At 49.2% G+C, this 27,471-nt stretch overlaps 1 protein-coding gene across 4 annotated transcripts in view; it reads left to right on the top strand.

Moving 5' to 3' along the window:
* Positions 1-27,471, top strand: part of HIP1 (huntingtin interacting protein 1) — a 71,652-nt gene that overhangs the window by 40,725 nt on the left and 3,456 nt on the right. For 3 of the 4 annotated variants that reach the window (XM_081172276.1, XM_081172273.1, XM_081172274.1), the window contains exons 2-28: positions 3,630-3,693; positions 3,949-4,091; positions 5,610-5,666; positions 7,288-7,368; positions 9,485-9,561; positions 9,911-9,972; positions 11,039-11,179; positions 12,202-12,259; positions 12,564-12,639; positions 12,844-12,978; positions 15,907-16,004; positions 16,279-16,351; positions 17,212-17,395; positions 18,785-18,873; positions 19,794-19,910; positions 20,026-20,127; positions 20,383-20,577; positions 20,739-20,886; positions 21,675-21,761; positions 22,030-22,137; positions 22,240-22,376; positions 23,133-23,243; positions 23,480-23,538; positions 23,977-24,070; positions 25,477-25,577; positions 25,737-25,842; positions 26,642-26,765. In XM_081172276.1, coding sequence (XP_081028402.1) covers positions 5,661-5,666; positions 7,288-7,368; positions 9,485-9,561; positions 9,911-9,972; positions 11,039-11,179; positions 12,202-12,259; positions 12,564-12,639; positions 12,844-12,978; positions 15,907-16,004; positions 16,279-16,351; positions 17,212-17,395; positions 18,785-18,873; positions 19,794-19,910; positions 20,026-20,127; positions 20,383-20,577; positions 20,739-20,886; positions 21,675-21,761; positions 22,030-22,137; positions 22,240-22,376; positions 23,133-23,243; positions 23,480-23,538; positions 23,977-24,070; positions 25,477-25,577; positions 25,737-25,842; positions 26,642-26,765 — 2,569 coding nt within the window. In that variant the 5' untranslated portion in view covers positions 3,630-3,693; positions 3,949-4,091; positions 5,610-5,660. Of the gene's footprint in view, positions 1-700; positions 720-3,629; positions 3,694-3,948; positions 4,092-5,609; positions 5,667-7,287; positions 7,369-9,484; positions 9,562-9,910; positions 9,973-11,038; positions 11,180-12,201; positions 12,260-12,563; positions 12,640-12,843; positions 12,979-15,906; positions 16,005-16,278; positions 16,352-17,211; positions 17,396-18,784; positions 18,874-19,793; positions 19,911-20,025; positions 20,128-20,382; positions 20,578-20,738; positions 20,887-21,674; positions 21,762-22,029; positions 22,138-22,239; positions 22,377-23,132; positions 23,244-23,479; positions 23,539-23,976; positions 24,071-25,476; positions 25,578-25,736; positions 25,843-26,641; positions 26,766-27,471 lie in introns of those variants that run through there. The other variant, XM_081172275.1, reaches the window with a different exon arrangement.

The raw sequence follows: 27,471 nt of genomic DNA on the forward strand, positions 1-27,471 counted from the left end.
GAAAGGGATGGTGAGCTGATGCAGGGGGGAGGAGACAGGGCCCCAGAATGTTGCCTTGCACCTTCCTAACCGTTTTCCCCACCCCCCCACCCCAAACTCAGCCAGAGAAGCCTCATTCATGATTCTGCAGCTGGGCCTGGAATCCCTCCTGGGTGAAGCCTTTTCAGAGTGACACTGCAGCTGTCAGCTCAGCGGGAGTGCAAGGCTTCCTTTTCTCCCCACCCCCAGATGATGAAATTATTTTGTGGGAGGAGAGGGGGTGCATAAACACCTCACAGAAAGTCATGGGATCCCTGTGGTTTTGAAGAGAGAACAGTGACTCTCCACAGAATGTTCAGTACACATTTGAATCTAGCGCTCCAGATTGCATGCTTGGGGGAATCCTTGGAGGCAGAATCCAGTTCTCAGGGGCAAGGCACTGCACAGCCCCAAAGGAATGACAGATTTCAAGAGAAAAGCATCAGTGTTTTGATGCCTGCCTGGAAGTTTTCTGACCTCCCCCAGAAGGTTTATACACAGTCTTAGAAGGACCTTCCTAAAATGTTGGGTCTTTCCCTGCGTCCTGTGACGTGTCCTCATGGTTACAGGTAACTCAGAGTTGGGTGGACTTCTACAGAAGTTTGCTTTGGGGAGATCTGACTAAGAGGTTTGACTGGACTGAACTGATCTGAGCTGTAACAAGATGAGCCCCATCCCAAGTTAAGCTGTTGGGGACCATGGTATGTTATGTTGATGTTGTATGTTCCGTTTGCTTGACTGGCTACTGATTTTAACATCTGCCTTGCACCAAGAGGCACCAGGGGCATGGCATGCCTTGATCTGCTTTTGGTACTCGAGTGTTGATTCCCTTCAGAGCATCCAAAGGTAGAAAGGCCCACTTTCAGTACCTGGACTTGAAGGCCTTGATCCAGCCCTATGTAGCTTGAATTGATATTGGGTTGGGTGGTATGTTTGCTCTAGTTTAGCAGAGGCAAATACTGAGGCTAGTGAGCTTCTGTGCAGCCCTAAATTAGGTTGTATGACGAAGCAAAGTCACAGCTTTTTGGAGAGATCTTTAAGACAGGACTAGTGAGGGCAAGAGCAAATCTCGATTTACCTTTAAGATATCCAAATATGGAGCTTGGTGATGGGCAGTGCTGAGTCACTCTGTAAGATTTCCTCAGTTTACTCAGTCAGGATGAGAAGCGCAGGCAGTGAAATGTGAGGCTGCTTCCGTGCTGAGCTTCTGACACTTGTTTATCTCATCTAGAGCAGACCGCAGATGGGAAAGTTGTGCCACTCTGTCCTTGTACTCCTCTGGGTGACCACTTTATTAATCTTTCATCCTGATCTGCTTGTACAAAGCTTATGTGGGGGCCAGACCATGTCCAGTCATTGCTGAGCATTTGTTCTTATTTCATAGAATCATAGAGTTGGAAGAGACCACAAGGGCCATCGAGTCCAACCCCCTGCCAAATTTGTTTGTGGGTTACATGCCTTCCAGTTAATTATTTGTTTATCACACACCTTTCAGTACATTTCCTCATCACTTTCCTAACCGCAAAAGTCCATCGTCTTCTTTAGGTGGATTTGTCACTATAGAGCACTCTCATTCACTTTAATTGTGCAAACCTCCGGTGTGTACTTTAAAACCTCTCTAGGGGCTGTGCTAGGAAATGTTCTCTATATATCAGAATGTTCCTGAGTAGTGCGCTGTGCCGTACGTGGAATAGCTATGATTGTGACACCCTTTGCAGCACTAAAAGCTATTTCATGTTTCATGTAAGTTATCTTTTGTTATGGTTATAAGACCCATTGAAAAAATACAGATTGCGGATAACAGTATACTAAATATTTCATTTCTATAGAACAGAGCTTTCCAAACTTTTCATGTTGGTGACACAGTTTTTAGACATGCATCATTTTGTGACAGAGTAATTCAACTTTACTAGCACACCAGAGGTTAAAATAACTCCTTTCCAGCCCTGGGAGGAGCGCAGGGAGCGTTCACACGACACACTTACACACTGCAGCCGACACACTACTAACAGGTCATGACACATAGTTTGGAAACATTAGAGATCCACTTCACATCACTTCACTGTAAAGTGAGATAGTGTTGGTAGGAGAAGCAGACCTAGCCAGGGTCTTCTGCAGGTGGCTTTTTAATGAGGGTAACTCCTAGACCAACAGTTCTGAAAGTGGGTGGTACTGCCCCCCCCGGGGGGGGGGTTATTGGGGGAGTAAATGACTATCAGACTTTGAAAAGCTGGTATCACTGGGTCAGGGCCATCACCTTTGTTGAATTGAACTAAATAGTTTTAATTGAATTTTGAATAAATGTGCAATTAATTGTTACCGTTCTGAAAAATGTGTTATTATATTTCTTAGTGGCTCATGCAAACCGCTGTTGTGAATAATACATTTTATAGGGTAGGATAGCGAGCACTGGGGTTGAGTTTATGGAACCAAAGGGGCAGTGGCCTGAAAACTACTATGCTAGAGGATAACTGGGGATATGTCAGGATAAGGGATTTTTTTTTCAAGGGCAGCCCAGATCTTAGCCTCACCACAAAGCCCCCTCCCTCAGCCACCACTGGAATCAAGACAGACACATCCTCCATCACATCCAGACATACACTGACTTCTTGCTGAAGTGCATCATTGCTCATAGAGAAACTGTAGGTAGGATCTCCCTGTAGACTTTGGTAGACAGCCAGGCTGATGCAGCCTCCCATATAACTGTGCCATTCCTAGTTGCCAGAACTGGTGCCTGGAATAAAAAAATTCCTTCCAGTAGCACCTTAAAGACCAACTAAGTTAGTTCTTGGTATGAGCTTTCGTGTGCATGCACACTTCTTCAGATACGTGCATGCACACGAAAGCTCATACCAAGAACTAACTTAGTTGGTCTTTAAGGTGCTACTGGAAGGAATTTTTTTATTTTGACTATGGCAGACCAACACGGCTACCTATCTACTACTGGTGCCTGGAAGTCATGGATGCTTGAGCTGAGGTTCCTGCATTGCAGGGGGTTGAGCCCCCTTCCAACGCTACAGTTCTACGATTCTAAGTCTTTCACTGTCAGGCCATGATGCCCAACTGCAGGCCTGCTTCCAAGAACCATGTACCAGTGGGGGGGTGGGGGACCATCTTGGGAGTCAGGTGCTGCTGTGCTTTGTCCCACTAAGGGCTTCTTCAGAGGCACAGGAGTTTTTTATTCAAGCTAATGGACCTGTGGAATGAGTAGAGAGTGGAAAATTGGAGGGGGTCTGAGAAATTTGCCCTGAAGGAAGATGTTCAGAGGCTGCCAGGTTCCTTCAGGGTTTGTACATTCCAGCCTCCACTGGGCGAAGACTCTGCCTCTGAATTATTGCAGCCAATCCGCAGCCAGCCTATGTTCAGGACAGTTGGGCTGATTTCAACATCCCTTGGCCCATCTCATTGGCCTCACCACTGTGCCAAGGGGGACAATTCTTGGCAACTGCTGAGTGTGAGAGATCCATCAGAATCTTCTCAGAGATGGGTGTGGGGATTGACCGATTGGGAGGGGACACTACACAGTTGGTGCTAACAGCGTTGTGGGAAGGGGGATTACCTTTCGCTGCAATTGCAACCTACTAATGCTCCCCCCCCCCTTTCTTTTTTAGACTGTCAGCATCAACAAGGCCATTAATGCTCAGGAAGTTGCCGTCAAAGAGAAACACGCCAGAAATATCCTTTTGGAATTTGACAGCTTTGGGGGAAGGTGGAGGCAGAGGCTGCGTCTGCCTTGCTGGGGCAAAATGCCCATCGTGGCCTGGCCAAGCTGAGCTGGAACAAAGCACCTGTGTTAGGATTGTGTGTGTGGTTGTGTGTGTTCCGTGCGTGTAGATGCTGGGCTTTGAGCCTGCTTGTTGCCCAAAAGCACTGCCCTATAGTCTCCACGCTCCCTTCCTTGGAATTCTTTCCTTAGCCTGCATCTCTCACCATGCATCCTGGGGACGCACCACGAGAAAGGAGCCCACACCTTCTGGGCCGTCGTGAGCCGGCTGCCCCTCTCCAGCAATGCCGTCCTCTGCTGGAAATTTTGCCACGTCTTCCACAAGCTCCTCCGTGATGGACATCCAAATGTAAGGGCAGCAGCCTCTTCTCCCAAAGCCCCGCTCTGCTCTGGAGGTCCTGAACTGCACCAGCTTCCTGTTTCTGCTTGTGGAACTCGGGTGTTGGGGTGCAGGGCGGGTGATGCCAGTTCCTTTCCCCCTCCTACCTGCTTTGAAATCCATGTTGAGATGGAGCCAACGAAAGGCCTTCATTTAGAGGCTGGGGGCAGAGCGTGGGGGCAGGGGAGACAGGATTCCACCTCTTTCCTTTCGGGGGCCGACTAGAACCAATGCCCTCTTTTGATTCATTACTTTTATCCTACTTCTCTGTCCGCGGACACACTAAGCAGCTTACAAGGTTTAGAAATGATCAAGGAATTGCTTGTCATTATAAAAACAAATCGTTTAAGGCAGCAGCAGATCAGATTCAATCCAGATCCAGGTTTCAGGAAGCAGAGCAGCTTTAAAAGCCAGCAGCGAAAGGTAACAGCTGAAGACCTAAAGCCTTGTTGAAACCAGTTTTCAGTAGACATTAATAAAGAAACAGCCTGACAGGCCTCCAGGGCAGGAGTTCCACAATACTGAGATAGTGTAATGTTACTTTTTAAAAATCAAAATAAATCCTTTTTGGTCACCACCAATTTAGTAACATAGCTAATGGTAATAACCTGTAAGGAAATTTGAGATAAATATATGCTTAATTATAGCATTATGATAGTGCTCCAGCCCTATATCTTTTTTTTTTAAGTTGCAAAAGTCTTTGAGATTTATTTAAAGATGGATTTACCCCCCCCCAAAGTAGGATCATAAAGTGGTACCCACTGCAAGGGGCCACCCCAGGGTTTCCCAGACATCTGAGTTCATTGACCCCTTCAAGGGGGTCCTCAGCACTGGTTCCAGGGGGCCTTGCCTGCTCCTAGACCTGTGGGGTGTCTAGCCCATACCCTGAGGAGTCCAAATCTGGTCCCAGGTCAGTGCTAGGCATGACAGCTCCCTACCTGCTCCATGTGGTCCTGATGCTACCCATTGCTGAGGTAGGGTCCCGCTTCCCAGTCTACTACCTTCATCATATTGCTTCCTTGAGCCACCCTTCCTTTTAAACAGCCTCCTGGGCGCTCCCTTTCTGATGGCATCAATTCTCTGCCATCTGCACCATTTTTCTCAAACTTCGTTGTCCACCTCCCCTTCCTTCAGCCTCCAGTTTTAGGGTTCAGTGCCTACCCTGCACCTTTCCTTCAGCTTCCTCGCCCCAGGGCTGCTTTCCCCCCTAAACTTCCCATGTCCCAGGACTCCTTCCTGAGATACTGCTGCCCCTGTGTGAGGTTTTATTCCCAGCCAGACTTCCAGCTGTTCTTTCCCTCACAGAAGTTGGACTGCAAACTGCCAGTAGTTCTCCATGCAGCTGAGTATTCAGTCCCACCTCACCAGCACAGAAAAGCAACATGGGAGGCTTTGCCACCACAAGCCCGATACAGGTTATACAGATGCGTCGCTGGCATCCCGTACCTGAAGATTTTATCAAAATCCTTGTCTCCTTTTCTCCGGCAGGTCTTGAAGGACTCTGTGAGGTACAAGAGCGAGCTCAGCGACACCAGCCGTATGTGGGTAAGTGCTGGCTGGGCCTGGAGAGAGTCCCATCATCTGCTGACAAGGTCCTGAGTCAGGGAGCCAGTTAGATGCCTCCCCTTTGGATCAGGAGGGCAGAGAAGTGTGGAAGTCCGCTTGGTAATGGCACATGTTTTTTCAGAAACTCTGAGGCACACGACTCCCCATTCAATAAAACAAATTTGGATCATACCACCCCCGCCTCCCAAGCTCCTTGCCAAATTCCCTATTCCTTGAGCCAGCTGGCCAAGCATGTTCAATTCTGAACACTCGGCTGGTGTTTCTGTTGTTGTTGTTGCTGCTGCTACTCTTATCAGCCCCTTCTCCTTCCCCACCTGTCTGTTGCCCTTCTGAGTTGACTTCAGGGCTCTTGGGAAGGCAAAGGGTTGTGGGTGGATGGATGTTCCACACACCCACTGGGCATATGCTGCTAATAGTTCTTCACACCCACCAGTCTGCCTTTCCAGACATGCTCCAGTTCAGACTCTTGCTAATTGCCAGTCTCTGGAGGGCAGGCACCAGTGGAGAAGGAGATCCAGCCTTTTGAAAGCTGGTCTCCCTGCCCAAGAGTCTCTGAATGAGAATGTGGGCGAGGGAAGGCATTGCACATCCTGGAAGCTGTGAGTTGGCTTGATGCTGGTTGTAAGACACTGTGTAAGGCACTGTGTGAGCCCATCTACTACTGAGCCTGTTCCAAGGTCCTTGTATGAATTTACAAAGACCTGAACGCCTTAGGTCCAGGTACCTGCGGTACCGCTTGAAGCCTGATATCCCAGGTCAGTCACTGAGGTCTTCAGGAGCTTCATTGGTTGTTCCCTGAGTTGGCAAGGCTTGTTTGACAAAAACAAGGAACCAAGCCTTTAGTGTTGTCGGCCCAGCCCTGTGGAACACTATGCCACTATATTTGGCAGACACCTTCTGTGCCAACTTTTAAATGCCAGCTGAAAACTTTTCTATTCCACCAGGCCTATGCAGGCAATTCAGAATTCATCTTTCCACAATAGTTAATGGATGTATGTTTTCAAACATTTTTCAGGTTGTTATTTTATGGCTTTCTGGTTTCATTGCTGCAAACCACTTTGAATTTTTTTTATGATACAGCAAGATACAAATATTTTTATAAATAAATACATAAATAAATATATCCTGAATAAATAAAATAAAATAGCGCCCAGGAACACACAGGCTTCTCCTTCCCTCCCTCCCTCCTTCTCACTGATACTGGCCAGCTCATGCAGATCTGTGTGCCAGAGCAGCATTAGTCTTCTCTTGAGCTTTGGAGATTCTCCATGTGTGTCTTCAGGGCTGTAGCTTAGCAGGTGCCCCTTATTCTCATAGAAACATAGGAAGCTGCCTTATGCTGAGTCGGACCCTTTGTCCATCTAGCTGCATATTTTCTGCACAGACTGGCAGAGACTCTCTGTGGCTCCAGGCAGGAGACACTTCCCAGCTCCAACTAGAGATACTGGACTTGGGGCATGCTTCCTGCATGCCAAGCAGATGCTCTGTCAGTGTCCTTGTAAAAGCTCCCAGTGGAAAATGCTTATTTATTCCCAGGAGGGAGAGAGCTCCTCCTGCCAGCCCTGGCCCTCACTCTCTCCTGCCCCCTTCTCCCCCTTAGGGCCACCTGAGCGAGGGCTACGGGCAGCTGTGCAGCATCTACCTCAAACTGCTGAGAACCAAGATGGAGTTCCACACAAAAGTAAGTGGGGCTGTTTGCCTCTTCCAGTCGTCTGCAAAGCACTCTGGGTACCCAAGGGATCTCTTGCTGGGCAGAGGAACAAAAAGGCCAGAGGCGGCAGCAGCAGCCTCCCTCGGGGATGCAGGATTTAGCCCCACCTGGGAACTGGATGCCATCACCGACAGGGCATTATGGGTCTGAATTCTCATGCAGGTGGGACAACCTGAATTGTCTTGTGGATCTGTGGATCACTCCTTTCAAAATTGACTTGGCAGCTCAGTTGAGTGGAGCATGGTGCTGATAATCAAGGTTACGGGTTCGATCCCTGTATGGGACAGCTGCATATTCCTGCATTGCAGGGGGTAGGACAAGATGATCCTCAGGGTCCCTTCCTATGAATGATAGCGCTGGAACAGAGCAGGCTGCTTATACATAGGCCAGCTATCGGTCCATCTAGCTCAGTATTGCCCCAGCTGACGGGCAGTGGCTCTGCTGGGCTTCAGGCATCAGACCCTCTCAGCCCTTCGTGGAGATGTTGCTGGGGAGAGACCCTGGGACCTTCTGCATGAAAGGGAGATGCTCTACCAATGAGCTACAGCCCTCTCCTGATTTATGGGACCCTGGATTGGACATGCCAGAGGAAAGGGCCATCTGGAGCTCCCTCTCCACCCACCACAGTACTTCGGGGTGTGCCTGCTTTGCACTGTGGATGCCTCCACCTGACTCTGGCCTTTCCCTCCCTTGGGCTTTAACACGGCCAAAGAATCTGGGAAGGGAAAAGATGGAAGACAGTTTTTGTGCCCTGCTTTTATTCATCGGCAGCCACTCCTTACTGTTTCCTGCCCTTTCCTGACTGGGAAGCGGGAACTTTGGGAACCACCCAGAGAACTACAGGGCAGTATAGCTATGCAGAAGAGAGCCAGAGTGGTGTAGTGGTTAGAATGCTGCCCTAGGACCAGGGACAGACCAGGGTTCAAATCCCTCACTCGGCCAGTCACTGTCTCTCAGCCTAACCTACCTCACAGGGTTGATGTGAGGATGAAATGGAGGAGGGGGAGAATCATGTGCACCACCTTGAGCTCCTTGGAAAAAAAGGTGGGATATAAATGAAATAAATAAATAAATAAGAGGTCTGCAAATTCCTCTTGGCATGTGATGGGTCAGGCTAGGTGGCCTCAAGCAGGCAGGCAGGATGGCAGCATGTACCTGGGTGTACTCTCTCTCTCTCTCTCTCTCTCTCTCTCTCTCTCTCTCTCTCTCTCTCTCTCACACACACACACACACACACACACACACACACGCACACGTGTATGCAAATTGCTCCCTGGGGACAAACAGCCCGAGCTTGCTTCCTCCCTGCCTGCCTGCCTGCCTGCGCCCTTCCTTGGCTCCCAGAACGTTCCTTTGCAAGCCTCCCTTCCCGCGTTGTGATTGGCTCAAGACAGGCCCATTTGTCTCGCCTGCATCCCGTTTGGGGAGTGGAGCTGGCAGCAGGTATTTATAGAATGGAATCCGGCTGACTGGACCAGGAAGCTTGGCTCAGAACCAGAGTCCTGAGGCAAGCAGGCAGGCGGGGAGGCCTTTGCTTCTGCAGGCCAAGCATGGTCCCCTCTGGTGGCCAGAGGGTGCTTGTGAAAAGGAACAGTGACGAACGAGGTGGGGCAGGGGATTGCCACTGCTTCTGAAGTGTGGCCAGGCTTCGCCACTGTGGCCAGGATTAGCCCAGCTCATTCTTCAGAGATCCTGTGGCCACATTCCAGGGCTGGTTTCACATCCTCTGTTCACTTTCTCCTTTCTCAGCTGGGGTTTATGATGCAGCTCGCTGTGGTTAAAGGGATGGATGTATTTCCCCTGGGCCCACCCTTCCCTGTTCTTCAAAAGGGGTCTCAGAAGAGGCCATGTTTTATTCTGTGGGAGCAGAGGGAGAGAAGTTCAAAATCACCTGCCCAGATGATGGAAGGGAAGCTGCTGAGGGCCATCGCTGGCTGCAGTCCCACTTCTCTTCCCACTGGGCACTGCCACTCCAGGGAGCTGGAGAGGCAAAAGCGCTGGAAGGGGGTCTGGCAGGAGGAGCCCACTTCATTGGACCTGCCTTGAGCCACAGCTTTGGCCTGACTTTCTGTCTCCCCTCATACAGAACCCCAGGTTCCCAGGAAACCTCCAGATGTCAGACAGGCAGCTTGACGAGACGGGCGAGAATGACGTGAATAACTTGTAAGTGCTGCTTGGCAGGGGGTCGGGGTGGGCATTGGTGGCGGCAGCTTTTCCTTTCTGGGATCAGGGCAATGATGGTAGGCAAGAGGGTGGGCTGCCTGTTTGGTGGTGGCCCCAGGTAAGTGGGTGGGTGAGTGGTGGGGGCAGTTTTCTTTCAGGCTCACAGGTTGAGGCTCTGTCAAGTCTCTTGGCTCCCCTGCTGCAGATCTCCCTCTGCTATATGAAGCCATGAGCTGCTTCTGGGACTTCACAAAGTTTCTGAGATGGTCCTGTGGCAGGTAAAAGACCACAGCCTCCACATTCTCAGTGTTGCAGCATCCTCCATTCAGTCTCTCTCTTTCTCACTCAGTTTCCAACTCACTGTGGAGATGTTCGATTACCTGGAGTGTGAACTGAACCTATTTCAGACAGGTAAGGTTTCACAGTTCAAAGCATGCTAGGTACCTCTGCAAGGCACAATTCAGGGAGGTGTGGTTAATTCGTTGGCCATTTGCCCCACTCTTTATGGATGGCAAGCATGTTTTCCCTTCCCTTCGGAAGAAATCGTTGTTCCTTGGGGCAGAGGGTGTTCCTGGACCCCCAGAAGGCATCTCCCCTTGCAAACAAAACAAAAACACCACACACACAAAAGGGAGTTTCAGTTTCAGACTAGAGAGAAGGTTGCAGAATGGAGGAGAGCTCATCTTCCCCTTGAGGGGCACATGCGTTCCAGCGTGTGCTTATCTCTTTTTGTTTCCCTTCTGCTGAGTCCTGCACTGACCTGGTGCAGATTTCCCTCTCTTTCCTATGTATGCACCATTCTTCCGCTTCCTTCTGGAATTGTCTACTCCCTGCAAATTCAGCATTATTTGCAGGAAAAGGGCAATTAAGGTCCACATATCTAAGAAAGTGTGCCAGGAAACAGGGGCGGGGGATTTGAAGTGAGACTGTGAAATAACCCAGGTTCAGCTTCTCTTCATTTTAAAACACACAAACAGAGTGGATGAAATTAGCCAGATGCCTGCAGAGCACTAGGTGCCCAGATGCACGTTCGCCCACAAAAAATGAAAAAGACAGCAGCTTTTGCGATGAAGAAGCCTTGGGTGAAATGAGGATCGGAAAGAGGGACAGCTCAGGATTTCTGGCTAGGCTAGCCATGGGACAGATGGGTTGTATCTCTTAGAAGAGACATGAGGGTCCTCCTGAACAAAGTGGAGGAGAAGGCTGTGCAGACAGTGCTTCATTTTTAACCAATCTCATTTTTGGGAAGTCTCCTCTTGGATGCTGTTGGGCTTCCTTAACCATTCTCCACTTTCACTGGCATATGCTGCATTTGATACCCACTGTGGTGCCACTTTTGAGTCTGGGGTTGCCTCCCTTGTTAGTTGGCCAGCTCTTCTAGGGCACAATCTTTAGAAATGGCCCCTATTTGTTGTGACTGGAACATGTACAGTACTTATCCAACCCTTTCTGCTTTCCTGTGCTCCTTCCCTTCCAGTCTTCAGCTCCTTGGACATGTCTCGCTCTGTGTCGGTCACAGCTTCCGGGCAGTGCCGCTTGGCCCCACTAATCCAGGTCATCCTTGATTGCAGCCACCTCTACGACTACACAGTCAAACTCCTCTTCAAGCTCCACTCCTGTGAGTACAAATCTGACTGCCCCCTTGGGGGCTTGGATTCCCTTCCCCCACCTCTCTTCATTCATTGTGCTCCAGTTATCACAACAATGATAGTTGGGGTGGCTGAGACATCCCACACCTCACTCCCTGCTGGAAGGATTGTAGGCATGTAGGAAGCTGTCTTATATGGAGTCAGACCAATGGTCCAGCTAGCTCAGTATTGTCTACACTGACCGGCAGCAGTTCTCCAGGGCTTCAGGCAGGAAGCCTTTTTCCCAGCCCTCCCTTGAGATGCCATTGAGGATTGAACCTGGCGCCTTCTGCAGACAATGCAGGTGCTCACCCACTGAGCTGCAGCCCTTCTCAGTCTTTGATGTCAGAACAGCTGCAAACAGAGTCCTGCTTAATGTTGTAGCAGTTTATAGTGTTTAATTTTTCCTAAATGCCAAGAGTGCTTTACAGATACCTTGGCAGTTCTTTACTATTTCACGGTCAGTTCGGCCGATATAACTATTTCCATATTGGAGCAGGGAGAAAGAGGCTTGCATAAGGGCACTTAGTTAAGATCTTGGCCATTGTGATATGCCAGTACCCTGGAATGTGCAAGGTAGAGTAGACAATGAAACTTCTGAGCATGTGCAGAGTACCCTTCCCTCATCACCGAATATTAAACCAGCTTCCACACCTCGGGTTAGGAGCTCAGGGAGGCTTACAAGGTTGTGACCAAGCACTTCTGTCCCTTAACGGTTTCTGGAGGTGCATCATTGCTTTGCCCAATCTGACAGAATCATAGAATTGCAGAGTTGGAAAGGACCCTTCCAATGCAGGAATGTGCAGTTGTTCTATACAGGGAGCATAGCGCCTGAGGGAGCAGGTGTCGCACGTGTGCGTTAGCAGGGCTGACTGCTTGGCTGGTTATTTTGCTGGTGTGGGCACATCTGTCTGTCTCTCCACCCCCACAAACATCACCATCCCCGAAGGCATCAGTTGCATAATCCAGGTTTTCCCTGATCTCACTCGCTTTCTGTGCATCTCTTCTCCAGGTCTCCCAGCTGACACACTCCAAGGCCACAGGGACCGTTTCCTGGAGCAGTTCAAAAAGTAAGTGTGTGAATGGCTCAGTTCCTGGCTGAGAGCTGGTAACAACTCAGAATTTCACATTTATTTGTTGAGAAGATTTTAAAACCGTTAGATCAAAGAGCTCTCCAAGCGGTGTACGAATGCAAAAATCCACAAACCAATTTTAAAAAATCAATATACAAATGCAATCATAGTTAAAAACACAGATAGGGCCAATAAAGCTTTGCTTCACACTTGAGGCTGGCAGACTTCCCACCTGGACTGTCCAGAGGCCCACTCAGGATGTGTTCATGGACTTGATTGCCTTTGCTCTTGTACTCTGCAGGCTGAAGGATCTGTTCTATCGCTCCAGCAACCTTCAGTACTTCAAGCGGCTTATTCAGATCCCACAGCTGCCTGAGGTAAGACCCTTGTGGGCCTTCAACAAATCCCACCCACAGGTTCCCTTGTACTAGCATTTAAGTGGAGGGGCTGCTACTGCTGTGCCTTTTGAACTCCCAAGGTGGAAGATGTGCAGGGCAGGATTGCTCCATCCTGCGTCGTGTTTCTCTACTCAGTGTTGCAGTTCTCAGGTTTCCCAGCTTCATCCTTCTTTCCATCACCAGAATCCACCCAACTTCCTGCGGGCCTCGGCGCTCTCCGAGCACATCAGCCCTGTGGTTGTCATCCCAGTGGAAGCCTCATCCCCCGACAGTGAGCCCATCATGGACCTTGTGGAGATGGAAACGTCTTCTCAGAAGGTGAGTGGAGGGGCAGAGCTCCTCAAGTGATAATCTGGTCCTGGCCCACAAGAGGAGGGGAGGGCAGCAGTGTTCTGCTTCAGGGAATATCTCTCTATGCACCACTCCACAGGCTACTGTTCTGCAGAACATTATTTCAACTAATTTCAACTAAACAAACTCTTCACCAGTTTCCAGCCTTGTTGTGTTCTCCTGGACGAGCCTGCTCATACAGTCAGCAGAGCCCAATGCAAAAGGACTTATTCATGCAGCGAGACCGTAGTGCGAACAAAGATGAATAAATAGAGAACCCCTTTTAGAATTTTGTGTGGGAAGGAAAATGAATGCATTTGAGACATTCGGGTCTGAAGATTGGGGAAATATTGCTTAGCACAAGGAAGAACAGCTGGCTGAAAGATGGAAAATCGGAAGTCCTTTATCTTCTCCTTTTCTTCTCCTATTCCTATTTTCCTCCTTTTCTCTCTCAGTAGGAGGCCTCATTAGCTAAAGTGGTGCTTCAGGTTAAGAACAGTTTCAGGTTAAGAATGGACCTCCGGAACGAATTAAGTACTTAACCTGAGGTACCACTGTACAGTTGGAATAAAAACAGCATCCTAGGCAATAAATTCATTTTAATGGCTGAAATTTACCTAACAGGGAGTTTCATCCCCCCCATATCTCCAACTCTTTCTTAACCTCTTTCCACAATTTAATATTATTTTCAAATAGGTTGAGATTTCTTACTGTCAGCCAAATTCCCAAATATCTAACTTTTTTACCTATTTACAAACCAGACATCCTTTCTAAAAAAAAATTAAAAATTGACTGCTCATCCATGTTTTTGACCAACATTTTGGTTTTATCTGAATTTACTTTAAAAGCCACCAGTTCTCCAAACCTTTTAATTTCTTCTAATGCTTTGGGAATGCTCTCCAAAGTGTCAACACCACATCATCAACAAATGCCCTTGATTTTTTAAGCTCTACGTCCCACCTCAATACTTTTAATTTCCCTATTTCTCCTTATATTCTGAAGCAATATTTCTAATGCCATAAACAACAGTGGAGACGGGGACAGCCTTGTCTTGTTCCTTTTTCTATTGGGCATTTTTCTGGAATAATATTATTCATTAATATATTTATGGGTTGATCAGTATAGATTGCTTTAATTCTTGCTAGGAAAGAGTTACCGTATTTTTCGCCCTATAGGACGCACTTTTTCCCCTCCAAAAATGAAGGGGAAATGTGTGTGCGTCCTATGGGGCGAATGCAGGCTTTCGCTGAAGCCTGGAGAGCAAGAGGGGTCGGGGCGCACCGACCCCTCTCGCTCTCCAGGCTTCAGGAAGCTATCCGCAAGCCTTGGGAGCCCGCGGGAGTTCCCGCCGGGCTCCCAAGGCTTGCGGATAGCGGCCTGTTCTGGGGTCGGGGGAAGCTCAGGCTTCCCCCACCCCAGCCCCGCGCCTGGGGGGGGGATAATTTTTTTTCTTTATCCCCCCCCCAAACTAGGTGCACTCTATGGGTTGGTGCGCCCTATAGGGCGAAAAATACGGTACCTATTTCCATTTTCTCTAAAACCTTGATCACGATTGAACATGAAATGTTATTGAAGGCTTTCTCCACCTCTAGAAAGATTAGCGCAGCCTGTTTTTCATTTCTTACTTCCAAATACTCTGTTAAATTAATTACATTTCTTATATTGTCCTTCGTTTGTCAACCTGGTTAAAACCCAGCTTGGTCTCTGTGGGCTGACTCAGTTAGTGTCCTTTTCAGTCTATTAGCTAAAATTGTAGGAAATAGCTTATAATCATAGTTCAGAAATGAAAAGGGTCTGTAATTTTTAGTCTTTGTTAAGTCATTATCTTGTTTGGGGTTCAAGGTAATGAATGCATCCTTCCATGACGCTGGGATTAATTCAGTCACTAAAATTCTATTCATGGTGTCCTTAAGTGGTTCTATAAGTGCATCCTGGAACTTTTTATAATAAATTGCAGTAAATCCATCTGGCCCCGATGCTTTACCCATCTTCATTCTGTTTATAACCATTTGCAATTCCGATATCGATTTGGGTGCATTCAGACTTTGCCAGTTTTCCTTAGATACTCAGGATATGCTACAGTCCATTTTCTCAAAGTCCTCTTTCTCACAACAGTATATTGAAGTATAAAATTTGTCAAATGCTTTCCTTATATCTTTTGAGATAGTCAGAAGCTTATCCTCGTCTACAATATTATTTACTGTCTTATTCTTTTCTTCTTTAAGTTGTCATGCTAGCAGTTTACCAGGTTTATTAGCAAATTCATTTTTTTCTGTTTCATTTATTTAATTTTCAGCTCAATCTCTTTATTAACTAACATCAAAAATTGTGCTTGCTGGAGTTTAATTGCTTGAGATATATCTTTATCCTTTGGTTTTGCGATTAACTCCTTCTCCTTCTTCAATAAGGCGCCTGATATCTCCTGCTTCTTTTTTCTCCTTTCCCTTTTATGAAAAGCACCTTGCTGAATTAAAAAACCTCTCATCGCTGCCTTGCTGGCATCCCACACTACATTTAAACCTCTTTCTTCACTTAGGTTTAGGTCAAAAAATTCTTGTAGGGAGCAAAGGGCTAACAGGGATTTCACGGCTGCTGGCTGATCCACTAGCTGAGAACCTTTTAGCTCTCATGCCACTGGCTGGTGGTTCCCAGCTAAATTCCTGAGCAGTGGGAGGAGCAAGCACAAGCTCAGGACACAAGCTGAAGTCTCCCAGGTGTTTCCCTTCCCTTTCGCTCCAGTCTTTTCCTTCAGCAAGCAGCCTCTGCTCTGACAATATAGGAGAGAGGAAGGTCAGAACATTGTTAAAGCTGCATCCTTTCAATATTGCAATTATTGCCGCCTTCTAAGGACCATAGCAAAGACCCTCCCTGCTCTTGCATGGAGCTAACAGCCTCCATCTCTTCTTCCTCTTTCAGAGTCTCTTTGACAATAAGTTTGATGACCTCTTTGGCAGTTCATTCAGCAATGATCCATTCAACTTTAACAGCCAGAATGGGATGACCAAGGATGACAAGTGAGTGAGGGTCCTTCTCTGAATGCACTTCCTTCCTTTGTTAGAGGCTTTCATCATCATTGCACTGCTTTAATTGCATCCAAGGTACACTGTGTTTGTGTGTTAATGGCTTAGATGATCAGTCTGGGGGTTTGGTGGGTCATGGAATGCCCCCATCTTTTCTCGATTTGAGCCTGCTCCCATGGTCCTGAGTGAGGGGCTTCTTTAAATTAATGCTATCTGTCCTCCTGACAGATTGGAAACACAACACCAACCTATCTCTCCCTTTTCCCAGAGACCGGCTAATTGAGCAGCTGCACAGGGAGATCAGCACCCTCAAGGATGAGCTGAAGAACTTCAAGGCCGAGGTGAATGAAATGTCCCCATCGCTGTTGGCAACGCATGAAAGGTGCCTTTCAGACTGGCACCTATCTCTGGGGCAGAGCTCAGCTCTCAGGAAGGGAGGTTTGCGGGGCAAAACAGGAGAATCCCAGAAGGTGGGGTAGGACAATGGCGCGCACACAGCCTGCGCCGCTTTTAATATCAAGGCAGAAGTTGTAAAGGGTTTCACAAGTCCAAAATGCTGCATCAGCTAGACCTGGGGAAATGACGTCTCTTTTTGCAGACACAAGAGCAACCCGGAGCCAAGCTCCGTGTGGCCACCACTACCTCTTTCAGTTCCTGCCTCTCTTCTCTGTCTCTTGTTTGGGTTACCTCAACTAATGGGCAGACAAATCTGCTAAATGTAACTGGGAACAGAGGCAAAACAGCATGCTGGCCTTCCCCAACCTGGTGCCCTCCAGATGTTTTGGACTACAACTCACATCAGCTCCCGGAGGGCAGCAGGTTGCAGGGAGTGTCCATCCATCAGCAAGTGTTTGGGGGGGAGCGATCAACAGTCCAGGCTACTGGACTGTGAAGACAGCACTTGCAGCTCACTGCCCAAGATCAAGTAACAGATGTGTTGGTGGGGGTTGTAGCCATTTAACATTGTAAACACACACATGTGTGTACACACGCACCTCAGCTCATCACAATTATAGGGAGGCATTTTCTGAATGTGGAGGTGTCCCAAACTCAGGGGTGCCCCTTCCGTCTGACGTGCAGTCCTTGTTTAATTTGTTTTGGGGGTGCTCTGTAACCTGCTTCACTTGGCCTCCCCAGCCAAGACTGTGTACCCTATCCTGACCCCCCTAATCCCCTCCCCTCTCCATTGTGGGCCCTGCAGAGCCACCGCCTGGTGCAGCAACTGAAGGGGCGCATCAACGAGCTGGAGGCGGAGCTGGCAGAGCAGCAGCACCTGAAGCAACAGGCCCTAGACGAGAGCGACTTCCTGCGCACAGAGCTGGACGAGTTGAAAAAGCGGCACGAGGACACGGAGAAAGCCCAGCGCAGCCTCACAGAGATAGAGAGTGAGCAGGCAGAGGGCTGAATGGCAGCCCCAGCACCAAGTCTCCCATCTGGGGCAGTGGGGGTTGGTACACCGGGGCATAGCCCTCCCGCTGAAAATGTCAAGCAGTTTCTTTATTTGAAAAAGTTCTGAAAATCTCAAAACCACACACACTTTCCTTTCCCACACACATGCTGAACTTAAAGAGACGTTTATGGCAGTCTCCTGTTCTCTGGTCAGTCAGCAATCAGCCAATCCTCACCCAAAAGTTTAACTATGGCAACAAAAAGTCCCTCCCATGTGTCACTTGAGTCAGAGGTTTTCAACGTTTTTGAGTCCACGGCTCCCTTGACCAACAACATTCTTTCTGCGACATCCCTGTTGGGCTCAGGAGCCCAGTTATATCACCCCTTGCCTGCAAAACTGGCAGCCTCTCACCCTTTTTCGAACACCTTCCCTTGGAGAGTGTTCCCTCAGCTGCCTCTCCCCTCTCATTGGAAGTCTTCTGGGCAGCCACTGCTGCCCCTGGTCTCTGAGCTGCCCCCCCTCCGCCTCCAAAGAGAGGTGCCTCCTCACACTGCCCCACAGGGGCCTGTGACTTGTCTGTCCACTCCCAACAGCAAGAGCTGGTGGACTGGCTGGGCTCCCTCACCCGCTTGCTTGCTCACTCTGAGGCCGCCTCATCTCCTGGCAACCAGCACCTCCTGACCAGCCCCAGAGGCACCATTCTGGATGGCCAGAAAGTCAACCCTAGTAGGAAAGCGCTCACTCCATTTGTTGCTATGAGGCCTGTCCAGCACAGTCACTATAGCAGATATGGAAGGACTGCTTCAAAAACAGCCCTGCTAGCCTAGAGGAACCATACATTCTTTCTGAGCATGTTCAGAGTTATTTTCCTGAAGGCCAAAGGACCAACAGGGAGTGTTTCCTGCTTTCAGGAGCTTTTTTTTCTTTCCCTTTTTGGATTTGTATTGTTTCCTTATTTCCTAAATAAGTTCTGTACAAGTCCCATTGTCATGAAAACAGCAAGAATTGCAGCCCTACCAAGTCAAAATGTTACCAGCTGCCACTGGGCAGATGGGTGGCAACTTGATTGCCCGTTTGCTTTGCTTCGGATCCTGAAGGCTCAGGGTGGATAGCAACTTGCAAGCGCAAACACATGGGTGATTAAAATGAGCAAGAATTAACACACCACAAGTCAATTAAAACTATATCTTCATAACAGCCGTGAAAGAATATGTCGGTACACTTAGCCTAGCTAACCTGGGTTCCAGTTTCTGTCTGTAACAGTTCGAAACTTGTATGAAACTCAAGTGGGCTAATAACATAAGAAATTGATTCCTTCCTGCAAAAATACATGGCTAATTCACCCTAGCCACCAAGTCACCGCCCTTGTCTGTTTCTGCTACAGGGAAAGCACAAGCTACAGAGCAGCGATACACAAAGCTGAAGGAAAAGTACAGCGAGCTGGTGCAGAACCACGCAGACCTCCTGCGCAAGGTGACCCTGCATTGTTCTTCCTTCACTTCTTGGTACTAGAGAGTTGGGGGGTGTCACTTCCTCTGACTTCATGCAACAAGATGGGATTGCATCTGCTGAAGCACCCTAACGATGGCCCTGTTAAGCCAGTTAAGATTCAGTAGCTGTGAACCACTGCCTTCCTTTTGTTAGGATTTCCACACCCTTTCTGGGCCAACTATCTATGCATTTGCTTAGATTTCCACTTACAGCTTTTATCATTTCTCTTTAGCACTACCTAGGAAACCAGTAACTAGGGGGAGAGAGAGAGAGAGAGAGCACACTTTGGTATGTTTCTGCGTTGCACTGAGCAAAATTCAGAGTTTTACCTGGAATTAGAAAAGAATTTGATGAATCAAAAGTCAGTCAGTGGCTGAGGAGCCAAGTCAGTAGTGGAGCCCTCTCAGCAAAGATGGAGACTGTGCCCGGGGGGGATTTGCTGCAGTGTGCTTCTGCTGCATGACTTGGAGGAAGGGGGCAAGGAAAATTCACTGGTGCCACTGAAGATGGGAGGAGGGACAGTTTGTCAGTGTTTGTAAAAAGCAAAAAAAGAAGGAAAGGGTTCTGACCTCCCTTTGTCTCCTCAGTCTCCTTGTCGGCACAAAAAGAGTCCACGAGAATATCCTTGCAGAGTTTTATTCTTAAAAGTCTTTGTGCAAAACACGACTGAATAACTATACACACCAGCACTAACCAACCAACCCAAACACCAGCCTCAGCAACAAACTAACATTTCTCACTTATATATACAACTTGGTGCAGACCGCTGAGTCATGCTGACCCAGCTTTATTCACATTAAAAAAACAGCGGCCATTTTAGCCGTGACACAGTTATGCCCATGAACCCAAGTGGCTGAATCCACTTCCTTCTCTTCCTTTGCCTCCTTCTTCCTGTTCCTTAGAATGCTGAGGTGACCAAGCAGGTGACGTTGGCCAGGCAGGTCCAAGGTGACGTGGAGAGGGATAAGAAAGAGCTGGAGGACGCCTTCCAGCGGTTGAGTGAGCAGGCCCAGCGGAAGGTGAGCAGGGGGCAGGGGGGAGCTTCAGCTGAGGGAGAAGAGAAAGGGGGTTCAGAATGTCTGTTGGAGAAACCTGACGGGAAAGGGCACAAACATTCTTCTTCTCTTTCCGCAGACTCAGGAGCAGGTGGAAGTCTTGGAAGCATTGAGGAGGGAGCTCATTGTCAGCAAACAGGAACTCCAGACCCTCCGAAGCACCATTGAGTCCAGTGCACAGGTGAGACTCTCCAGCCTGGCCTCTTCCTCAGAGGCCTGGCGGAAGTTGTGTGTGTCCACACACACACACACACACAAGTCTTCTGTATGACTTCTCCTCGCTTTGCCATAATGGCACAAGGAACACCAGCTGTTGGAGCTGCAGCCACCACAAGCTGGGGACGGAGAAGGTTCCTGCAGGACTGGTGCAGTTCAGGTGAAGTTGAGAAGCCCTCACCTCTCCTTTTTTTTTTTTTTTGGTCTTCCTGCTGGCTAGGCCGAAACAGCGCACAGCACTCAGCTGGCCAGCCTGCAGCTGGAGACAGCCACCCTCAATGAGACTGTGGCCCAGCGTGACCAGCAGCTGACTGATTTGCAGGCCGAAGTGCAGCAGCTGAAGGCCACCCTGCAGAGAGAGAAGGAGGACAGTAGCAAAGCAGTAGAGGAGCTACGGAGCTCACTGGAGGAAAGGGTAAGAGGTGGATTGGAGGTGAGATGGTGGTGATTAGCCAGGAACAGCCCAAGAGGCTCTTTGTGTGGTGAGGGTTCATGGAGGACCACCCCAAGCTCTTCTTCCGCTGCTCCACGAGTAGGCCAAGAGCAGAGGTCTAGCCTCTCTTCCTTTGCCCTCAGGAGAGCAACACACAGGCCCTCCAGCAGCAGCTCCTGGACAAGCAGTTTGCCCTCCTGCAGTGCGCCACGAGGGAGGCTGAGCAGATGGTGCAGGATGCTCTGAACCGAATCGAGGACCCCACACATGTCAGCTGCACGAGCTCCGCAGGTCAGCCAAGCAGGCCTGGGGCCCCTCACCCCCCCCTCCTTCAGCAGAGATTTCTGTGGCCAGAGCCCACTTGCAACCAAAGCATGCTTCTGACCCTCATGCTTCCAGGGGACACCTTAGACTTGCTCAGCAACTTGCAACCGTGGGCAGTTCCTGCTGAAGTTGGATAAACCATGGCTTCAGTTACCAGTGGGAGAATAATTTCTAGTCACTCTGCACCTCCCTTCAATCAGTCAGACATTAAACTATAGAACTTCCTCCTATGGGAGGCAGTGATGGCCACCAGTTTAGATTACTTTAAAAGATGATTAGACAAATTCAAGGAGGAGGAGGAGAGGGCCATTGATGGCTATTAGGCATGATGACTATGATCTGCCAGCCCAGTTGGAGGCAGTGATTCCTCTGAATACCAGGTGCTGGAAACCACAAGAGTGGTTGCTTTTGTTCTCAAATCCTCCTTGTGAGTTTTCCAACAGAAGCATCTTGTTGGCCACTGTGAGAATAGGATGCTGGACTAGATGGGCCCACTTTGGTCTTACCCAGCAGACTCTTCTTAAGTTCTTAATCCATTTCTTTTTTGGGGGGGGGGGGAGGGAATAATAATTTAAAGGCAGGCTATAAACTAAAACGAATTCTTAAAAGGCTGAAAAGGAGAAGCCCAGGCTAAGGAGGAAGTCAAGACAACCCTCATTGCTGGGTTGTACATAATCAGCTTTTAAAGCCTTCTTCCAGTTCCACTTCCTAGTAGGGTTGTACTCAATGCTTCCTTTATTTTGTGTGCTGTGTAGATTACCTTCTATCCAGGACCTCTGCAGCATCCGAGTGTGTAGAGCGGCTGCAGGAGGCATGCACCCAGTACCTCTCCAACCAGTCAGGTAAGAAATTTGGAGCTGTTTCCAGCTGCCCAGGCAACAGGCCCCATATAGAACTAGCAGCATGGAAGTGGGACACCCTGAGAGCCACCCCCTTCATGTCAGCAGCTGCACCCATTTGTCAGTGGCATTTTCTTTTCTACTCTGCATTGGAAAAGTAAAAGGTGGGCATTGTGGCAGAAGCACTTGGCAGTATTTCTCTTAGAAGATTTAAATGAGCCTGGAAGGATCACCTGTGCTTGGTCTCATGTGTTCTCTTCTCCCTTCCTAGATGTGAGCAGCTTGTTGTCTCACGTGGCTCTCTTTGGCCACCTGGTTGGCGACACCATCGTCCAGGCAAGCGCCACTTCACACATGGCCCCCATGGAGGCTGCAGACAGTGAGTACCTGCCTCTGGCCAGGAAAAGGGTAGGACAGAAACAGGTGCCTTCCTAGGTCATGCAGGGCCTGAGTGGAGCCTTTTCCCTTTGCATGTTTCCAGTGCTGTTGGAAGCCTGCAGGCAGTGTGGCAGTGAGGCCTTGTGCTACTTGGGCACCCTGAAGGACAGAGCCTCTTTGGAGAGTGCCAACTGCGCAGCCGTCAGGAACTGTCTTGGGCGGATCACTGCCATTGGAAAGGTGAGTCGCTGTATGGTTTGGGGAGGGCAAAAGGTTTATTTTATTATTGATTGATTGATTGATTGATTGATTGATTGATTGCATTTGTAATCCCACCTTTTTGTGGTTCTCTCCCTTATCCTCACAACAACCTGTGAGTTAGGTTAGGCTGGGAGACTGACTTGCCCCCAACATCACCCATTGAGCTTTGTGGCCAAGCAGGGATTTGAACCCTGCTCTCCCAAGTCCTAGCCCCAACACTCTTAAGCACTACAGCACATTGGCTGCCATTGGTTGGGGTTGCAAGCCCAGAGTGGATCTTCTCCAAGGATCCTATTCCTGCATTGCATGGGGTTGAACTAGCTGACCCTTGGGGTCCCTTCCAACTCTGCTCAGTGAGCCCATGTTGTTGGCTTCTCCCAAAGTATAGAACCAGGGTAGTGGTGGGGAACTTCTACCCCACAGGCCTCAGTAGGCCTGTCAGACCTCCTCATTTGTCCAGGCCAAGCCACACCCACCTGCCCACATTGTGCAGGGCAGGGAAAGATGTTGCTGGCCTCAAAAGGGGGTTGCAGGAATCAACTGACCATCCACGCAGGCAAAAGCAGCTCATGTGATGCCGCTGGTACCAGGCGACAGAATGCGGTTGACAGAGACAAATGGAAGGATCCTGTTCCCTACACCTAGTGAGCTCCTCTGAAGATGAAGTTGATATGAGGCAGTGGGGGATACAAGAGAAGGCAGCAACTTTGTAGGTCACCCTCTGCTCTGTTGCAGGACCTGCGCCCCAAGGGCCTGGACATCAAGCAGGAGGAACTCGGGGATTTGGTGGACAAGGAGATGGCAGCCACAGCAGCAGCAATTGAGATGGCAGCTTCCAGAATTGAGGTGAGATGAGAGAGAGGAAGATCGGCTTCCTGTTTGCCCAGTGGGATTCCTTCAAAAAGAAGGAGGAATAATGTTTTCTTTTTCAGGGCAGGGGATTAGATTTCAGTTCCAGCTCCATGCCATTCTAGGGGTGGCTGGTTCTCAGCTTTGCTGTATAAGTGACAGTGGGCTAACGCTGTTCATCCTGTAGCTCTGACACCCACCCCACTCTCTCCCCACCACCCTTGTCAACACAGGAGATGCTGAGCAAGTCACGGGCGGGAGACACTGGAGCCAAGCTTGAGGTCAACGAGAGGTTGGTATGGAAGCCTGGCACCAGCTGCCTTTCCCTCCTCCCTGTCTGGATTTTTTTCTGGGCACCATTGGCACACCTCTTCCTCCCCACCCCACTCCGACACACCGTTTTCAGGACAGCATGCTTTAGAGCAGCCGTGGCCAAGCTGGCACCTTCCAGCTGTTTTGGACTACAACTCCCATCAGTCCCAGCCACTACAGCTGCCTGGTGGCACCAGGTTGGCGAAGGCTGTCTGTCCTCAAAAGAAAGGGTTAGTCTGCTATCATCTCGGAGCCAGAGAAGGGTGCCCACTCATTCCTTGACTGCTGTGCTTCCTCTACCTGGCAAGTGGTTTTTGCTCAACAATGTGGGGAGGGGGGCCTCTGGGACTTTTACCGTGGAGCCCATATGCTTTGGGTGTAAGCAGACACTGCACAGCCAACCCTTTGTGATTTGCAGGATTCTGGGCTCCTGCACAGGCTTAATGCAGGCCATCCAGGTTCTGGTCAAGGCTTCCAAGGACCTCCAGCGGGAGATTGTGGAGAGTGGAAGGGTGAGTCAGCAGTGCCAGCATTGCAAGCTGGGAATGTGGGCTTCTCACTCAGCATGCCTTCTTGCCACTGCTGTGCCCCAGATGCTGTCAGTCTGTGGTGTTGTTTACATAAAACATACTCCTCTCCTTGATTAAAGGTGGGGCAGGAAAGTGCCATTGTTCCAGTGTGCTCCTGAGTTGTTGAAGGGGTGTGTTGTGTTCATGCTAATAGCACTCCAATCCCTTGGGCAGCTGGATGGACGATGATAAAATGAGATGGCTTTCTGGGACCTAGCTGCAGCCTCTCGCTGTCTTACGTGCCTCTCTTCCAAGTGTTATAGGGGCCTAGGAGACAGATGGATTTTTAGCTCTTAAATAGGATGCTGGAATGGTGGGTGATAGGGGACCCCCACAGGGGTTCTGTTTTCTCATTGCTATCAATGTATGTGGAGTTAACAAAGGAGTATAAGAATTGGCCCACATGAACACAATTCATACTACTGGGTGAGTTAAACTAATTTGCTTTATTTAGAGAACTGTGTTGTAATTATTAGATCAAGCCTCTCAAAGCAGTATACATAAAATTTTGAAAACACCAGTCTTTCAAAGGTGCAATGCTGGATAAATAGGGTTGCATAGCAAAAAAACAGAACTAAAACTCAGATGAAATGGGACAGGTGTGGCAAGTGGAGCATAGCTGCGCATCCCATGGTCACTCTTACAGAGGGTACATGCAGCTCCCACCTTGCCAATGAAACAGTTTTTTGACATCAGTCAGGGTGCAGGTCCAGATGCTACATCACTTGGTAACTCGTTAGAAGGAGAGTTCATAACTCACATATATTCTTGCCTGTTCATTCTGAGGGAATGTTTGTGTCCAGAGTTCCCTTTGGGATCAAGATACCCTTTTCAGAGCCTTTTACATAACCTCAGAACATAGGCAAGAGAGAGAGGAGGGAGGAAAAAGAGTAAAACAGAAAGTGGGTTGTTTGTTCTCCAGTGAACACCACCAGGTTCTGGAAAATCTAAAGGTGGTCTGTAAGGTGGCTCTTACCTCTCTGCGCACCCCAGGAAAGGCTGTGGCTTAGTGGTGGAGCACCTGATTTGCATGCACAAGATCCTGAGTTCACATGCAGAGTGGAAAACACTCCCTGCCTGGAAGCCCTGGCTAGCCGAAGGCTGGTAAGGGCAGGCAATACTGAGCAAGGTGCACCAAGGGTTAACCTGGTATAAGGCAGCTGCCACTCCACTTTCAGGCTGAAGCTCACAGCCTTGGAAGCTAGAAGGCTGTGAATGGAGTGCTTTGCGCTGACCTCTGTGGCCCTGTGGTGGGTGCAGAGCTTCTGGTGGCAATTGAGAGAGACAGAATGAACTCCTCCTTCAGCTATTCCTGGCAATGCTTAGATCTCACTCCTCTTCTCATCTAGGGAGCAGCATCCCCCAAGGAGTTTTACGCCAGAAATTCCCGGTGGACGGAGGGGCTGATTTCTGCCTCCAAGGCTGTCGGCTGGGGAGCAACTGTGCTGGTGTAAGTGTTTGGGGGAGAAAAGGCAGCAGACATCCCTGGGGTTACTTCATAGCCTGCTGTTGGCCTGCGAGCTAGGCAGTGCTGCGATGAGGGGCTGCAGCTTGTAGCCCTGGAGTGTGAGGGGTGGCACTCTAACATCCCTTTCGCATCATTCCCTAGAGATGCTGCTGACCTCGTGGTTCAAGGCAAGGGGAAGTTTGAGGAGCTCATGGTCTGCTCGCATGAAATTGCAGCAAGCACAGCCCAACTAGTTGCTGCTTCAAAGGTAGGGACTGCCTTGTGATACCTCCTTAGAACCATAGAATTGGAAGAGGTCCAAAGGGTCATCTAGTCCAACCCCCTGCTGCAGGAATGTTGAGCTGAGTGCCTGAGCAAGTGGCCAACAGCCAGTCATACAAGGAATGAATAAGCTTAATAGGCTTTCCTGGGCAGTCAGGATGCCAACAGCTGTTTGACTGGCAGTGTCCTGCTCCATTTGCCACCAGCACTTTCTCATCTGCTGTCAGTGGCAAAGCAACTGAGCCAGTAGGATCCATTTGTGACCTGGTGATGTTTCCTCATCAAAATGATCCATGGCTTCCTTCCAGCTTAAGTACAGCTGCAGCTGGAACCCCATCACAAATCAGTTGTTAAAGCTTCCCACTTTGGGTGCTCCTCCTGCATAGACAATCATCCAAAGGCTTTTCTGGAAAACCCAGTTTAATGTCTCAGGATCCCACTTCCAAAAGAGTTTCTAAAAGTTTGATCTGTGAAGTAGGGAGAAGAAACTAATAAGGGGCTTTGGGTGGGCAAGAGTGCATTTCATGAGTGTTTTGCTCCTGGGGATATAGTCTAGGACCACCCGTGGTGCCTGGTGTTTGAGCTTTTCTTCTAGGATGGCATTAGAGTGGCACTGGGGGCCTTTGCTTGCTCTCTTCCCAACCAGCAGGGGATCTTCCCTTTCCTTTTTGTAACATCTGGAGCAGCACGTTGCAGATCACTTGCTTTGTCCACCACATGTGGCACGTAGAATCCTTTTCTCCCACCTGCAAAGAAGCCACTGATTCTCCTCTTTGATCCACCAGGTGAAAGCAGATAAAGACAGCACAAACCTCAGCAAGCTCCAGACTGCCTCCCGGGGAGTCAACCAGGCGACAGCCAGGGTGGTGGCTACCACCAAGTCAGGAATGTCACAAATTCAGGAGACAGGTCAGTTTCTGAATCTGAAGTTGGAGGTCCCTTTTCCCTCCTGTTGTTGTTGTTTAGTTGTGTCCAATTCTTCGTGACCCCATGGACCAGAGCACACCAGGCACTCCTGTCTTCCACTGCCTCCCACAGTTTGGTCAAACTCATGCTGGCAGCTTCGAGAACACTGTCCAACCATCTCATCCTCTGTCGTCCCCTTCTCCTTGTGCCCTCAATCTTCCCAACATCAGGGTCTTTTCCAGGGAGTCTTCTCTTCTCATGAGGTGGCCAAAGTATTGGAGCCTCAGCTTCAGGATCTGTCCTTCCAGTGAGCACTCAGGGTTGATTTCCCTAAGAATGGAGAGGTTTGATCTTCTTGCAGTCCATGGGACTCTCTAGAGTCTCCTCCAGCACCACAATTCAAAAGCATCAATTCTTCGGCGATCAGCCTTCTTTATGGTCCAGCTCTCACTTCTATACATAACTGGGAAAACCATAGCTTTAACTATACGGACCTTTGTCGGCAAGGTGATGTCTCTGCTTTTTAAGATGCTGTCTAGGTAGACACCTCCTGTAGGCACCTGTTTCTCTAAGGCAGAGGGGTAGCGGTCTCTGTTTTTCATTCAGTTCAGTTACAGCCTCTCTCTTACTTTTTTGACTTATTCATCTGGCTGCTTGAGTCCCACAGGAAGCACAGCTGGGCTCACCAGCTGCCAGGCAGTTCTCAGCA

The sequence above is a fragment of the Podarcis bocagei genome (genome assembly GCF_964188305.1).
Source record: "Podarcis bocagei genome assembly, chromosome: 15".
NCBI classification, from domain to species: domain Eukaryota; kingdom Metazoa; phylum Chordata; class Lepidosauria; order Squamata; family Lacertidae; genus Podarcis; species Podarcis bocagei.